This window comes from Macrobrachium rosenbergii, chromosome 47 (genome assembly GCF_040412425.1).
Source record: "Macrobrachium rosenbergii isolate ZJJX-2024 chromosome 47, ASM4041242v1, whole genome shotgun sequence".
Taxonomy (NCBI): domain Eukaryota; kingdom Metazoa; phylum Arthropoda; class Malacostraca; order Decapoda; family Palaemonidae; genus Macrobrachium; species Macrobrachium rosenbergii.
Genome location: NC_089787.1, coordinates 23,648,110 through 23,664,184, shown reverse-complemented (window position 1 = coordinate 23,664,184; position 16,075 = coordinate 23,648,110). Strand labels below are relative to the sequence as shown.

Below are 16,075 nucleotides of genomic sequence, written 5' to 3'. Positions count from 1 at the left end.
GATGTCGTGACGTATGATCAGGAATTTAAATGTCCAGACACGTACACTAAGAGAGAGAGAGAGAGAGAGAGAGAGAGAGAGAGAGAGAGAGAGAGAGAAGAAGAAGAAGAAGAAGAAGAAGAAGAAGAAAAAGAAGAAGAAGAAAGAACCGTTTTTAATGCGACAAACATCTGACATGGAACGGAAAATTGCACCATTTACCAATAATAATTGTCCCAAACAGAGTCACACTAACAGAAAAAAGTAGATAGAAGAAGAAGAAGAAGAAGAAAAGAAAAAAAGGCAAACAAGAACCGTTATTTTTCTATCATTTCCTCACCTGGAACAGTTTAGCAGGAGACGACTGCTTGTAAGGTCGTGCAGTGAACGAGCCCGCGTAAACAGTGGGCGGCGTCGAGACGCCCAGCAAGGGGCTCAGGTTCCAGAACAGGCTTCCTTGCACCTTGATCAGCTCTTCTGGGGGCACCTGGTCGGCCTTGTTCAGCAAGATGCGTGACTGGAGGGAGAGAAACGAAAATCTAAGCTTTCTGTTTATTGGGAGCGTTCATTTGGTTCGGTTTTCAGGTAGTATTTGGTCGAGATGTTTACAAGGGGCGTTCGTTTTAATTTCTTTTATGCTGTTTATATATGTGTGTGTTTTGGGGGAGTTTTCATTTTATTACACCTCGTAAAGCGTAACGTTTATCATTTCTAATGATCAAGTAACAAATCTCTTGTTTTGAGTATATGGGAAATATAATTTGGGATATCTCGAGGTATAGGCCTAGTCTTACATTGTGTCTAAGATTTGAACCTTTTCTCGTATGTACGTGATATTTTTAAAATGACATTTTAAAAGTGAAAACTCATATCAGAAACTTCACTTTCCAATAAATAATGTTGTCTTTAGTAGTTTTGATATCTATTATGCTTTTTTAATTAAGTTTTTACGTATCATGGACCTAAATGAGAAGCCAACAGGTAGACGGAACTAATCAAGCGAAAAGTATTCACCTGGGACTCCCGTCCCTTCAGCTGGTCGAGTATGGCTTCCAGCTCGTAGCCGGCGTCGAGTTTTGTGTAGTCGAACATCACGAGGATGAGGTCGGCGCGGTCGATAAACCACTGGACGACGTCGTTGAATGGGTACAGCCTCTCGCCTGGTCGTCGCATCTCCAGAATTCCGGGGGCTTCGACGAAGGTCACCTGCGGGAGGGAGGAAGAAGGAGGTTCAGAAGGAAGTAGAAGCTGGAGAAGACCTAAGGGTTTGTGGGTTAACTGTGACAGGAAAGATGCTTCAGGAAGGTTATATTTTTTTTTAGTTCATTGCTCTCTGAATGCCCTGAGCTTTGACAAGAGCTGTCAGAAAGATTTGTTTTATAATTGCTCTCAGAATGCTTTGAGCTTTGACAAGAGCTGAAGGAAAGATTTGTTTTATAATTGCTCTCATAATGCTTTGAGCTTTGACAAGAGCTGAAGGAAAGATCTGTTATATAATTGCTCTCAGAATGCTCTGGGCTTTTACTGTAGAAGAGCTGTCAGAAATAGTTTTTATTTAAAATGCTCTCAGAATACCCGAAGCTTTGAGAAGAGCTGTCGGAAAGACCTGTTATATAATTGCTCTCAGAATGCCTTGAACTTTGACAAAAGCTGACAGATTATATTTTTTTAGTTAATTACTCTCAGAATGCTATGAGCTTTGACAAGAGCTATCAGAAAGATATTTTATTTAAGTGCCCACAGAACGCCCTAGGCTTCGTCTTGACGTACCAAAGAAGGAAATAATATTTTAGGGCATTGTTGATTTTATTAGATTTAGGCTGTTAAGCCAAGCACTGATACAATTTCGGCCATTCAGCGCTCAAGACAGTGGAAACAGGGAGTTGGAGCGGTTGGACAGCAAGATGAAGAGACCCAGAAAACAGGATATATGAATTATGAGAACCTAAAGGCGGAACTGGGAGAATACCTCACGGTTACACTAAGACGTAATAGTTAGAGAGGCTGGACAGTAAGACTAAGACTGAAGAATGAAAGCAGATCAAGTAATAAGCTCAAAAGTGGGTTCAGCTACGGGCCGAAGGGACGCTGCCATCACTCTTTAGTAATGCATACAGTGTACCACGCGGTGTATAGTAAGGATTATTCGTTGTTTATGCATTGTCGCCATTCTTTATGCAGTTCTCAATTCCTGTTTCTTTTGGGATACTTCTGTCCTTGATTTATCTTTAATCACCTTCTGCGTTCACCTTCATACATAATTTCTTTCCATTTTAATGTGTTTTAGTCTTCTTTTTCCAAGTGAAATTTTAATCTCTGGAAGATTGTTTGTCAGTTAAATATTATTTCTTCTTCTTCTTCTTCTTCTTATTTTTCATTTGGGTTCAAGTTGGCTATATGTCAACACAGGCCCTTGCCATATGGCGACCAATAACTGTGATAAGCTATAAGAGAGATTCGGCGGCCTGGTATGGACTTCCGATCTCTGTACAGCCAACAGAGACCACGTTATACGTTTTGAATTAATAATAATAACAATAGTTTTCACACTTACCTCCTGACGAAGGCTCCTGACGGAGAAGGCGGCGGCCCCACCTGCAGCATATACAGAGCGCACATGCCTAACAGGCTACTGGAGAAGCTTGCGCAATCACCTTCTTCAGCAACCAATTAGGCATGCGCGGCCCGGGATTATCTCAATGACGTCACGGCGACGTCACTTTGCCCGCCTCGAACAGTGACGTGCTCCTGTACTTCGAAGTGATGACGTCACTGGGAAGATTCGCGTTGAGAAAAATGGCAGATTGGAGAGAAGATAATGTACTGGTATTTTAAATCTCCCTGTTCTACGGAATAGGAGAGGAAGATTTTGGGGGAAGATTTTCAAATCCGCAAAAGAGGAGATTAATCGCCTCTTGGAATTGGGAAGGTTATAATGGGATTCGGTCAGATCGAAAGTATAAAAAGGTTGAGATTTTTTTTACCATTCTTGTTTTGTAATTGTTTAGATGGTTAAGTAATTCGCGAAAATTCATGATTTATTTTGAATATTTATTAGTACATGCATTTACATTTTTTCACATATTTATTCATTCATTCATAAATCTTTTACTTGAAGTTTACCCATTAATTCGTTGATATTTATACTGTTACATCGACTAATCTTAAAATAATGTTATTTGAATGAATTTATGGAATGATAATTAATTTTCAATTTTGAAAAACTAATTGGTAAAGGTCAATCTGAGTCAGTGCCTTAACTTAAATCCTTCGACCTTTTTGTTTATGAACTTAATGCATATTTATTTCGTTATGGAACTAATCAAGGCATGAGCACGCGTTTCACATAAGACCGGGGGTTCGATCCCAATGTGAGTCACGAATTTATATTTTATCAGTTTACTTTCAGGCATTTCAGTAAAAACATAGAACGTAATTTAAGGTTTCTGTATTATATATGTATATGATATATGATATATATATATATATATATAATATATAATATATAATATATATATATATATATATATATATATATATATATATATATATATATATATATATATATATATATATATATATATATATGGGAATTAACCCTTTCCAGAGAAAAGAAACTCAAAACACTTTCTGTTTTTTCTACATCAAACACCCACCTAGCCACCCACCCACACGACGAAACCTGTTTCAGAGAAACCTGTTTCTTTCCCTCCCCCTTCCAATCCTCCTCACCTTCCTGAGTAGAGGGCAGTTGAGGGACCTCCCTGGAGTTGGTCGATGAAGTTCTGTCCGAATTTCTGGAGCGACGCGAAGGACCAGTGAGCGCTGAGTTCGGTCCCGTCCAGTTCCCGGTCGGTTTCACCGTACTGGATCACGCGGAACACACCGTGGCTGGGAGGGGTCCCTGTTTTTGGGGGGGGGAGAGGGAGATTACAAAAACGTGTGTGAGAGAGAGAGGGTGTTGAAGATAAGTATATATGACTCATTAGGACGTTTTGGTTTTCGTGAGCAAGTAGGTCTGCTCCATCGTGCTGAGCTTTCAAGTATTTTATTTCATGTCTTCCTGTACAATGTTCTTTATGGTGATTGTCTAAGCTACTTTTTTAAACATGTGAAACTAGAGGATGTTTTTAGTTTTGGTGAGCAGGTGGGTCTGTTCCGTTCATTGTTGCTTTCGTGAATTATAGTTCATATTTTTCTTGACAATGTTTTTATTGGTGATTATCTGAGTTACTTTCTCCTGTACTGTCTAGTGTTCTTAAGAGCTTTGAAACGGTAAAATTAGCAAGTAGGTCTGCTCCATTCTTCTCTTTTTCAGTGCATTTCACTTAATCTCTTTCCTATAATACTTCTTGATTATTGTCCTCTCTCATTTAGCTGGTTCAATGGCCTTATTCTATCCCACCTAACTGGTTCCTAAGATTAAAGTTTATCCCACAAGAAATTCATTAAATGGGCAGTTTTATACATTAACCTCCTCTATATTTTTGAGATTATTCACTTAAAAGAACTCCAGATGACAGACGGACACAGCGTATCCTTTTCAAATAAAAAGAATCAAATACCATCAAATTATAGATGATTTGATTTGAAAAGTATCTCAACAGTATCATAACAACCAACAGCCAGACCAGAAAAACGTAAACAAACCGATCCAAGAACCATTGGACGGGACTCACCAGTCTTGAGTGCTCGCTTCGTGAACTCGACACCCATGAGATAGTTGAGGAAGGTCGACTTGCCCGTCGAGTAGGGCCCGATGAGGAGAATGAGGGGCGTGCCGAACAGCTCGGCATCCGAAACGTGTCGGTTGGAGATGTCCTGGTACTTGTAGAGCGTCTCCAGAGGCTTGATTGTGGTCTCGTAGATTTTCTTGAGGTCTTTGAGGGTGGCTTCGGCGATGGGGTCTGTGCGGGCTGCCGTGTCCTGGGAGGTCTCGTCCAGACCGAGGATGGCCTCGAGGGTTTCGCGGGACCTGTAGGCTGATGGAACTACGACAATCTGGAAGAAGGGGAACAGGAGACCTTAGGATGTTGATGGGGGTTCCTAATAGGGGTTTCTGGTTCCTGGCACACTACACTTCGTGTGAGGTGCAGAGCTTTTTAATTTAATACAGTTTTACTTTAATACCCTTTCTGTTTCATATTGTTTATTACATTATTTAAACTGACACTGAATTCCCTTGCCTTTGTTACAATTTGAAATGTCTTTAGCTTTACGTTATTTAATAGCACATCAAACTGTTTATTTTAATCTTTGACTATTACCCTTTTCTGCAACAAGAACTCCAAAAAGTTAGAGATGTTTCTAAGCTAATTATTACCAAATATTGTCAATAAATTTCATTTATTTTTTACTGAGGCTATAAACCGAACTGTCTTCTTCTTCTTCTTCTCCTCGAACTCACCTGTTCCTCCTCCTCCTTTGGCGCAGCTTCTTGAGCAGGTTCCTTCTTCGGTGCCTCCTCCAATACTTGCTGTTCCGGGGCTTTGGGGGCATCAGCCACTGGCTTGTCAGCAGCTGGGGCGTCCTTAGCAACTCCACCCGCACCTGGAAGGGGAGTCACCCAAGGGCGTCAGTGAAAGTGTCTTTCCTGGAACATGGGACTGGATGAAAAGGAAGAGTTGTTGCAAAGGTCATGCTCGTGAATGCTTCAAGTTCCTTCGTCGTGATGCTTGAGATAAATGCCCCAAAAGCTTATATGCCCTGCCTGGGAGCAAGAGCCCGTGCTGGCATAAGGCCAGGTGAATCTAGAAGGAAGGAATGGTCCTAATAGTTGGTTTGGGGGCAATTTGTGATGGGGGATGTCAACTGTCATGGCTAAGGATCTCAGATAGGATTTTTGAAGGATGGAAGAAATTTCGATGGCTGAAATGTCATGATAAGAAAGTCTTGCGTCATGTAGAAGTGAATCAGTGGCTATCGCAAAGAAAAGAAAGGTTGTTAGGAAAGAATTCTAGGAAGATAAGAAAAAAAAAAAAAATGAAAATTGCTATACAAGAATGGTGCTGTCATATGTCAATCGAAAGAAAGAATAGAACAGGGAATATTGAAGAGGAAAATTTAACTGGAAACGTGATAGCACTGCTTAGAAAGATTAAACGTGGTTACAAGGATGCCTGGTCTTAAGTTTAAAAAAAGAGCTTTACTTAAAGCTTGGTAAGTGAATGGAGAGACTAAAAGTAAGATTGTATGATAAACTGAAAGAACAAAATATATCTAGAAGAGATGACTGGACCCATATACACCTTATGAAAACAGGAATGCAATTCATCGTATAAAATTGGGAAAAGGTCCTGGAAGGTTGTGGGGGTGGGAGGAAGTTGGGGGTGGGAAGAAGGGAGATGTACTATAGACACAAACAATGCATGATGCAGAAATCTTAAATTAATGGACTGAAAGTATTCCTCTCAGATATGAAAGGTCATCTGGAAGAAAAATAGGCATAAAAATAGACAAGCATTCAAGAGCAATCAAGATGCTGCTATTCATGCTTCAAAGAAAAAAACATTGCAATTACAAATAATTATCCACTGCTGTTTCGAATGCTGCTAGCTACCATTAACTGCTAAAGCATCAGTAACTGATGATAAATTACGCCGTGATGGCTTCAGTGCATCTCATCGTATTTGCTGTAACTTTCGATCGGGTAATTTACAACAACGTGCAAGAATATAAACCAAGGTAATTCTGTTTCAGCCACATTAGAAAGTAAAGTCACCTAGGGTAACGTTTGCATTGGGGGATATGAGAATGTCGTGCGTGGATTTCAAAACAAGAGCCGAAATGAATTGTCACTTCGTAATCACAACACTTGGAAAGAAACAAAACGGGATTCGCAAAACCAAATAAAAAATTCTGTCAGGATAACATGTTTCAGGGAACGACAAGGTATTACTTTAATTTCTTCTAGCTCAAGGAAAACATAGCCATTCTCAGGGAGTTTGCCCCGAGCAAAAAGAGCCTCGTGGTGAGAAATGTCCCTCTGTAGAATATTCACCTAAAGGTACATTCAAACACGATGAGATGAGCTTGTGCCCCTGCGGTACAACCTACTGGGATTACTTCGCTTCTGCAGCCGCTGCTTGCTAAGTATTGCAGTTTACCATGTACAGAGACATGCGTTTTGGGTATATCATGAAAGATATTTTCATAGGTCTGTTGTCTACGAATCCACAATTTAGAATAATTATTTTGAATACCGTACTGCATGTCTCTGCCCACTCTGTTTCGCTTACAGATGCGTCAAGAACAAAACACTCTTCAAATGTATATGCAAATGTATACGCAAGTATCAGAAGACGAGTTGTAAGACTTTACTTGGATGCAAAAGTATCATTTGGAAAAATTTTTCGCCCTTATGATTCGTCAGAAGGAGATTCTACCGGCCTTTTACTGTTACGGACTTAATTTTTTTGGTCTTATCCGACAGACTTAGGATTAAAAGAAGTTCCAAAAGTGTATGAGATATACTGACAGGGTCTATTTTATATTAAAAACTCATTTTTCATTCTATCTCCACAGGCTTGTCAGACTGCGGCCATCTCAGCTTTGGCAGAAGCAAGCTTTAAAGCTCCTAGAAACAGCAAGATCTTAGTAAACTGTCCCTTCCACTTCTTGAAGTTAAGGTAAGCTACAAAGATGTTTCTTAGTTTGAAGTGCGTTCAGAAAGATGTTTCTTAGCCCCAAAACAATTATTTTCATTTTTGTTTAAGTTACCCCTTTGCTGTTCAAAACATGATGCCCAAAACAATTATTTTCATTTCCCTTGATTTTCATTTCATTAAGTTTACTCTGCTGTGTTACCCCTTTGCTGATTTCTGCCCCAAAACAGTTATTTTCATTTCATTAAGTTTACTCTGCTGTGTTACCCCTTTGCTGATTTCTGCCCCAAAACAATTATTTTCATTTCATTAAGTTTACTCTGCTGTGTTACCCCTTTGCTGATTTCTGCCCCAAAACAATTATTTTCATTTCATTAAGTTTACTCTGATTTCTGCAAAACAATTATTTTCATTTCAAAACAGTTATTTTCATTTCATTAAGTTTACTCTGCTGTGTGATTTCTGCCCCAAAACAATTATTTTCATTTCATTAAGTTTACTCTGCTGTTTACCCCTTTGCTGATTTCTGCCCAAAACAATTAAACAATTATTTTCATTTCATTAAGTTTACTCTGCTGTGTTACCCCTTTGCTGATTTCTGCCCCAAAACAATTATTTTCAGTATAGGTGTGTGTGTGTGTGTATTTGCATATAGGACCAATTCCTCTCCTCCCACCTTTTTTAGGACGAAACATTGAGACCCGACACAAGATCAGTGAGAGGTTTTTTTGGGGGGGTTACCGTTTACTATCGGCTGTCACATTACAGCTATCAACCCTCTCTACAGTCTTAATTGTCATTGATATTCAGTAAAACGAGGAATTCTGGTTCTAAAGTGCGACACAATTAACAGAAGGGCGAGAAACTCTCCATCTACTGAAAAGAAAAAGGAAAGAAAAGAGTATATGCAGATATGATAGCAGCTTGCAGCTTTGGCAGAGCGAGACACAATACAAATAGGCCGCTTAGTCAAGACGATCTGAGAACTGAAAGAGACAGTGCAGTAGTACTTCAGGTAGAGCGTAACAGCAGTGAATCGACGGAGCTTGGAAATCAGAGGGAAGGAGATTTAGCTTGGCGTTGCTTTTTGACGTCCCTTAGAGACTGATTTACGTTACTGAATGGAACAAAAGAAGTTTAGGGCTGTTTGTGCAACGTTTCCAAGCTAAATGACAAAGTGATTTTTCAGAGATTATCGGATGTCAAACAAGTTTCTGCCAATTCGATTTCAACCGCCCGTTAGGATAACAGTGTTTTTTCGTGGTATCCGGAAATTTCCAATATCCGGCAGGGCCTCGGACGTATCAATCCGGATAAACGAGAGATTACTATCTGGGGTTAGAATGAAATGAAATTTTAAGAAGCGAATTATTAAGACATTTCCTCTATCCGAGCGAGTTGAAAGCGAATTGGCCTCCGTTCTTTCACATCCCAGAATTGTCACGAGCGAAAAGATTCCACCAAAGACAAAAGGGCGATGCAGCAGCGAGCTGTCAGCAGCCAGGGGGTAGAAGAAGATGCAGCTGTTACTTATCAGCCTGGCAAAGGGCACACCTTCAGCAGCAGCGGTTGCTCCATCATCTTCTTCTTCTTCTTCGTCAGTATCTTCGTCCTGACCTTCGTCAGGAAACGCTTCAGCCTCGCGCTCACCATCGCCCACTTTTTCACCCACGCTTTTGGAGGGAGCCTCAACTTTTTTCTGGTCAGCGGTGACCTCTTCCTCTCCCTCTTCCTCTTCCTCTTCCTCCTCCACTTCTTCTGCTGCCTCAGCTTCTTCCTCTTCCTCTTCTTCCTCAGCTTCTTCCTCTTCTTCATCTTCCTCTTCATCTACTTCTTCAGCTTCTTCATCTTCCTCTTCCTCTTCTGCTTCTGCAGCTTCCTCCTCTTCTTCTTCCTCTTCATCTTCCTCTTCCTCTTCCTCTACTTCCTCAGCTTCTTCCTCCTCTTCTTCTTCTTCTTCTTCTTCCTCTTCCTCTTCATCTAATTCTTCAGCTTCCTCCTCTTCCTCTTCTACTTCCTCGGCTTCCTCCTCTTCTTCTTCCTCTTCATCTTCCTCGTCATCTACTTCCTCAGCTTCTTCTTCCTCCTCTTCTTCTTCCTCTTCCTCTTCCTCAGCTTCCTCAGCTTCTTCTTCTTCTTCTTCCTCTTCCTCCTCTTCTTCATCTACTTCTTCAGCTTCTTCCTCTTCCTCTTCATCTACTTCCTCAGCTTCTTCCTCTTCCTCTTCTTCCTCTTCCTCTTCATCTACTTCCTCAACTGCTTCTTCTTCCTCTTCCTCTTCTTCCTCAGCTTTCTCCTCTTCTTCTTCCTCGCCATCTACTTCCTCAGCTTCTTCTTCTTCTTCTTCTTCTTCTTCTTCTTCTTCTTCTTCTTCTTCTTCTTCTTCTTCTTCTACTTCCTCAGCTTCTTCCTCTTCTTCCTCTTCCTCTTCTTCCTCTTCTTCTACTTCCTCAGCTTCTTCCTCTTCCTCTTCTTCCTCTTCATCTACTTCCTCAACCTCTTCCTCTTCTTCCTCTTCCTCTTCCTCCTCATCTACTTCCTCAGCTTCTTCCTCTTCTTCCTCTTCCTCTACTTCCTCAACCTCTTCCTCTTCCTCTTCATCTTCATCTACTTCCTCAGCTTCTTCCTCTTCCTCTAATTCCTCATCTTCTTCCTCATCTTCCTCATCAGCTTCTTCTTCCTCTTCATCCTCATCCACTTCTTCAGCTTCCTCTTCATCTACCTGATCCTCCTCCTCTTCTTCTTCTTCCTCATCATCATCATCATCTTCTTCCTCACCTTCTTCAAAGCCTTCGTCGTCATCAGTTGCATCATCCTTTCCTACAACAATTTCTTCTACTGCTTCTTCTTCTTCTTCTTCTTCTCCTACAGGTTCGCTGACATCTACACCCTCTTCGTCTTCTGTGTCACCTTAAGTTGATGGGAATGCATTAACACTGATACGAAAACTTTGAACCCTTTTATCTTTCTCCTGATTTGTCTCGTCAGGAGTGCCTGGTCAATCTTTGTTAAGCCATAGAAACTTTATATCTTTATCTTTATCTTAAACTTTAACTTTAACTTTAACTTCCAGATGGTGCTAGGGCTCTCGAACCTGTGCTCTAAAGTAAACCTCTAAAATAGGGATGAGCTAAAAGTAGGAAGTTTTTAACGCAGTGGATATTCTGCCGTTAACCGACAACCTGTATACTTGATTACTTTGCGGTTCCCACTTTGCGGTCTTTGTCCTAGATGGGTATGTGTCTTAATTAATAAATGTTTTACTCTCAGATCAATAGCTGTAGGTGTGGCAAATAGTGGGCAATAACTTTAAGGTAGGTTAATTTGGGTTGGTGTCCATGGATCCTCTAAATGAGTTTACGTTGCATCTCTGGAAATGCCAACATCAAACTTTTGGAATAAGGTAGAGGGGTTCACCAAATGAAAACTCTATGCTGTTTTGCAAATGGACACCAGAGTTGGTGTTCCATGAGATCATCTCTGGAAAGCCAACATCAAACTTTTGGAATAAGGTTAAAAAGGGGTCCATCAGCAATTGAAAACTCTATGCTGTTCCAGAAGAAATTGCAAATGACACCAGAGTGCTCTAGCCTAGGTAAGGTTAGGTTAGGGGAGTGAGTTTATGTTGCATCTCTGGAAATGCCAACATCAAACTTTTGGAATAAGGTTAAAGAGGGGTCCATCACCAAATGAAAACTCTGTGCTGTTCCAGAAGAAATTGCAAATGGACACCACAAAACGTGGCTGCAGCTCTACTTCTGTGTTTACATCAATGTTGGGAATACCACAGTCTACTAAACCTTGATCTGTACATGTATGCCAGAACTGCTAGCAAAACAGAGAAAGTAGACAGACTACTAATTCTTGGCAAAATATCCACAGCTTGCATTAGTCCTCTTGGACTGAATGTATCTTTACTCAAGCTTGCACAGAATTTCTAAGTTTTATGCTTATACCATCAGGTGATCTTTTAAATGCTGGTAACTCCATGCCATTTGAATGAAATGTTTCTCTGACTTAACAAAGATTATTCTCTTTCTTAGTCATGTTAACAACTGCTTGCAATGAACCATCTAAAGTTGAGAGTAAAATGCAATGCCTTTTCACACAAAATCATGAAGCAAACATTACAAGTTCAGTACCGTAAGGTTTGAAGTTGACTGTTTAATGTTCTTACAAGCGATCCATTGATATACAAATAACATGAAGGATTATGAAAAATAAACAAGATTATTATTCATTAAATTAACAATTCTGGCCCAACTGAAATGCTTTTCTTAGCAGCCATTGAAAATTTTGACAAAAACTAAAGGTTTTGCATCTAAAATATGTTTTCTCAAACTTGAAAGAAACTTTCAAGCTCTTATAATATTAGATTTTCAGTACGAGTATATGGTTAAAGAATATTTTTCCGTTGACTGACTCATTTTGTTGTTTTGTAGAATCTACATTTGCAATGTATGCTTGCTTCACTTCATAATTTTGTTTCCAAAGGTAATTACTTTGCAAAGTATGTAAAAACTAATGATTTCATTGCACCTCACTATAATAATTATAGTTCTTTACATTTCAATAGGTTTTCATGTAAACAAGTCCTTCTACTCTATAAGCATATCTGTTTAAGCAAATTAAAAGCCTACAAACTAACCTACTTAAAGTAAGATGTGAAGCAGATTTTACGCAATAACAAAGCAACACTATCACTATGTTTATCCTAGAGCATTAGTGGAACGCAGTGCACACACACAAAACGCCAAGGTGTAGGAATTTCTTCCCCGACGAGAATTACCTGCCACCTCTTCAGCGGGAAACGTTGCTTTCGGTTTGGGAGGTTCTGGCACAGGTTCTGCAGGAGGGGGTGCTGCTGCAACGGGCTTCTGTTCTGATTTTGGGGCTGGAGCTGGTTCAGGTTTGGGTGCAGGGGCTGGTTCAGCTACGGGTACAGGGGCTGGGGTCGGTGCTGGGGCTGGCTTAGGAGCAGGGGCTTCTGGTTTAGGGGCAGGGGCTGGGGCTGGTGCAGGCTCTACAGCAGGAGGAGCAGGTTTGGCTTCTGGTGCTGGAGGCGGAGCAGAACCTCTTGATCCTACTTCCTTGTGCGTCTGCCATGGCTGCGCCCACTTCGGGTCCCGCTTAAGACCGCCGGGAGGGGTAGGGAATATCAACTTTATAAAGCTGTCAAGAATACCACCTCCCGCAGCAGCTGCTACTTTCTTTTCTTTAGGTGCTTCTCCTTCTACAGGTTTTCTGGAATGCTCAGGGTGTGTCTGCCAAGGCTGAGCCCATTTTGGATCTCTCTTCGAATCTTTAGGAACTGGGAATACAAGTCTAACCAGCTTATCAATAATTCCTCCAGAGGGAGGAACAACAACTTTCTTCTCTTCCGGTGCTTTTGCGACTGCTTCTCTCTTGTGTTCAGCGTGAGTCTGCCAGGGCTGAGCCCATTTTGGGTCACGCTTTATGTCCTTTGGTATTGGGAATATCATTCCGACTATAGAGTCAATAATACCACCAGAAGGTGCAACTGGGGCTGTTTTCTTTTCTTCTGGTTTTGCAGCTGGTGCAGCTTGTCTTGCATGTTCAGGGTGAGTTTGCCAAGGTTGTGCCCATTTGGCATCACGCTTGACACCTTCCGGAACTGGGAAAATAAGCTTCACGAACTTGTCAATGATGCCTCCGGAGGCGCCGTGGATCACCTTAACTTCTTTCACTGGAGCTGGCTTCTCAGATTTCTTATGCTCTTGATGTGTCTGCCATGGTTGGGCCCATTTTGGGTCACGTTGTTGTGTTGTCTTGCCAAAGATCAAGGACACAATCTTGTCAATTATTCCTCCTCCAGAAGGCTCCACTTTCTTGGGAGCAGCAGGCTCATCTACCTTGGCTGCTTTCTGATGTTCTTTGTGGGTCTGCCATGGCTGAGCCCACTTGGGATCCCGTTCTCCCTTTGTGGGTCCAAAGATTAAAGTGACAATGCTGTTAATGATGCCACCAGAGGCCTGAACTTTTGCAGGCTTAGCTTCCTTAGCTTCTTTGGGGGCTTTCTGGAACTCTTTGTGCGTTTGCCATGGCTCTGCCCATTTAGGATCTCTTGGGACCTTTGGCAGTCCAAAGAGGACATCAACAATCTTGTTAATAATGCCTATGGAAGGTTTCTTTTTTGGAGGTTCTTTCTCGGGCGTTGGTGGCTTTTGGACGGTCTCAGCTGGTGTGGCTAAGGAGAAATGACAAAAGGAGAGACCAATAAGTTAGGTAAATGATATGAATTAAGGGAAATACTTACCTGAATTGGCTGTGGAGAGATGATGACTAAAACATATTATTTTAAGCACCATATAAAGGCAATACAGGTGTGGGAAAACAATGAAACCAGATACCTTGGACTGTCGACATAATAACTTACACATATGGGCACAAAATTGAGGACTTTGTTGTATAAGAGAAAATAGTCAGAGAAAAACTGCTCTCTTAGGAATCACTATCTTGATAGTTTAGGTGGGGGGCGGGGTAGGTGCAGAAGCAATACCTATAGTGAATATGCATACATCTAAGCATTCTCATGTATATATTTATGCATGTGCGATTGAATTTATATATTTATGTTATGAAGGTCCTTCAAGTTCTTTCTTAATGGAGCTTTGCTTGAGAGTATCAACCTAAAACAAAATAATGTTTATTCATATTTTGATAAAATGTGTGCCATATAAATACTGAAAAATAAAATACATAACTTTGCAACTGTTAAACTTATTTAAAACTCATCTTTTCTTGGTGGAGGTTGCAAAACCAGTCATGGTTAAGGCAACCTCCTTGTTGTATCTTCCTAGTGTGTTACATTCTATATATTCTCAGTACATAGTCTGGAAGCTTGTCCACTCGTTATCCCTCTGCTGTTTAATTGAATCTCTGTGTTGTTTACCTTCTTAGAACCTACCCATATCACAAAAATACAACAGTAGTGTAGTTTTGGGACTCAGTCCTGCTATACCACTTTGGAGATCAGTGTTAAGACACAATTCACATATTGTGTAAAGAACAGTGTAGTAATGTCTATACAGGTGAAAAGATTTTTGTCATAGTAGACCGAGCTCGTGGAACCTGAGAAAAGAGTATGTAAGTGATTAGTTGGGCATTCTCAGTTAAAACAAGAGGTTCCATCATGCACATTAGAAAAATTAGATACAAAAGGTTGCTCACAAATCTTCCAACAGATTAGCCCATGGATATGAAAGTATAATGAGGCTCTAGGCATAATTTCTCGGTAATGAACTTTCTGATTACGAAGATTTGCGCTACCTTTGTTGATGCATTGATAGTGGCATGCGACGAATACGGAATGAACAAGTTGGTAAACATGAGTAAACAAAATGGGGTTCGAATAAACTCACGAGAATCAACAACTTTCTTACTTTCAGCTGATATTGCTGGCTTTTGAGGCTGCTCATCGAGGAACTTATGAGTCTGCCATGGTTTTGCCCACTTAGGATCTCTTACAACTTTTTCAACAACAACTTTCTCTACAGCTGGCTCTCCTGGTTTGTCCTGGAATTCAGGGTGAGTTTTCCAGGGTTTAGCCCACTTAGGATCTCTTTCAACTTTCTCTACTAGTTTCTCTACAACAGGCTTATCTGGCTTGTCCTGGAATTCTGGGTGAGTTTTCCAGGGTTTAGCCCACTTGGGATCTCTTTCAACTTTCTCTACGAGTTTTTCTACAACTGGCTTATCTGGTTTGTCCTGGAACTCAGGGTGAGTCTTCCAGGGCTTAGCCCACTTGGGATCTCTTTCAACTTTCTCTACAACAACTTCTCCTACAACTGGCTCTTCTGGCCTGTCCTGGAATTCTGGGTGAGTTTTCCAGGGTTTAGCCCACTTAGGATCTCTTTCAACTTTCCCAACAACAACAACAGCTGGCACTTCTGGTTTGTCTTGGAATTCTGGGTGAGTCTTCCAGGGTTTAGCCCACTTAGGATCTCTCTCAACTTTCTCAGCAACGACAGCAAGTGGCTCCTCTGGTTTGTCCTGGAATTCAGGGTGAGTCTTCCAGGGCTTAGCCCACTTAGGATCTCTCTCAATTTTCTCAGCAACAACAGCAAGTGGCTCCTCTGGTTTGTCCTGGAATTCAGGGTGAGTCTTCCAGGGCTTAGCCCACTTTGGATCTCTTTCAGCTTTCTCAGCAACGACAGCAAGTGGCTTTTCTGGCTTGTCCTGGAATTCTGGATGAGTCTTCCAGGGTTTAGCCCACTTAGGATCTCTCTCAACTTTCTCAGCAACAGCAGCAACTGGTTCCTCTGGTTTGTCCTGGAATTCTGGGTGAGTCTTCCAGGGCTTAGCCCACTTAGGATCTCTCTCAACTTTCTCAGCAACGGCAGCAAGTGGCCCCTCTGGTTTGTCTTGGAATTCTGGATGAGTCTTCCAGGGCTTTGCCCACTTAGGATCTCTTTCAACTTTCTCAACAACAACAACATCTGGCACCTCTGGTTTGTCTTGGAATTCTGGGT

General features: G+C 41.1%; 2 protein-coding genes across 2 annotated transcripts in view; one reads left to right on the top strand and one right to left on the bottom strand.

The window, feature by feature from the left end:
* Positions 1-16,075, top strand: part of Hacl (2-hydroxyacyl-CoA lyase) — a 145,541-nt gene that overhangs the window by 53,421 nt on the left and 76,045 nt on the right. Inside the window, exon 3 of the mRNA XM_067090233.1 lies at positions 7,504-7,607. The gene's annotated coding sequence lies outside the window, so the exon portion shown is untranslated. The remainder of the gene's footprint in view (positions 1-7,503; positions 7,608-16,075) is intronic.
* Positions 1-16,075, bottom strand: part of LOC136830656 (titin-like) — an 82,262-nt gene that overhangs the window by 6,426 nt on the left and 59,761 nt on the right. Inside the window, 9 exon segments of the mRNA XM_067090261.1 lie at positions 320-496; positions 994-1,185; positions 3,712-3,746; positions 3,749-3,883; positions 4,659-4,980; positions 5,387-5,529; positions 9,138-10,493; positions 12,373-13,750; positions 15,075-15,104. Coding sequence (XP_066946362.1) covers positions 320-496; positions 994-1,185; positions 3,712-3,746; positions 3,749-3,883; positions 4,659-4,980; positions 5,387-5,529; positions 9,138-10,493; positions 12,373-13,750; positions 15,075-15,104 — 3,768 coding nt within the window.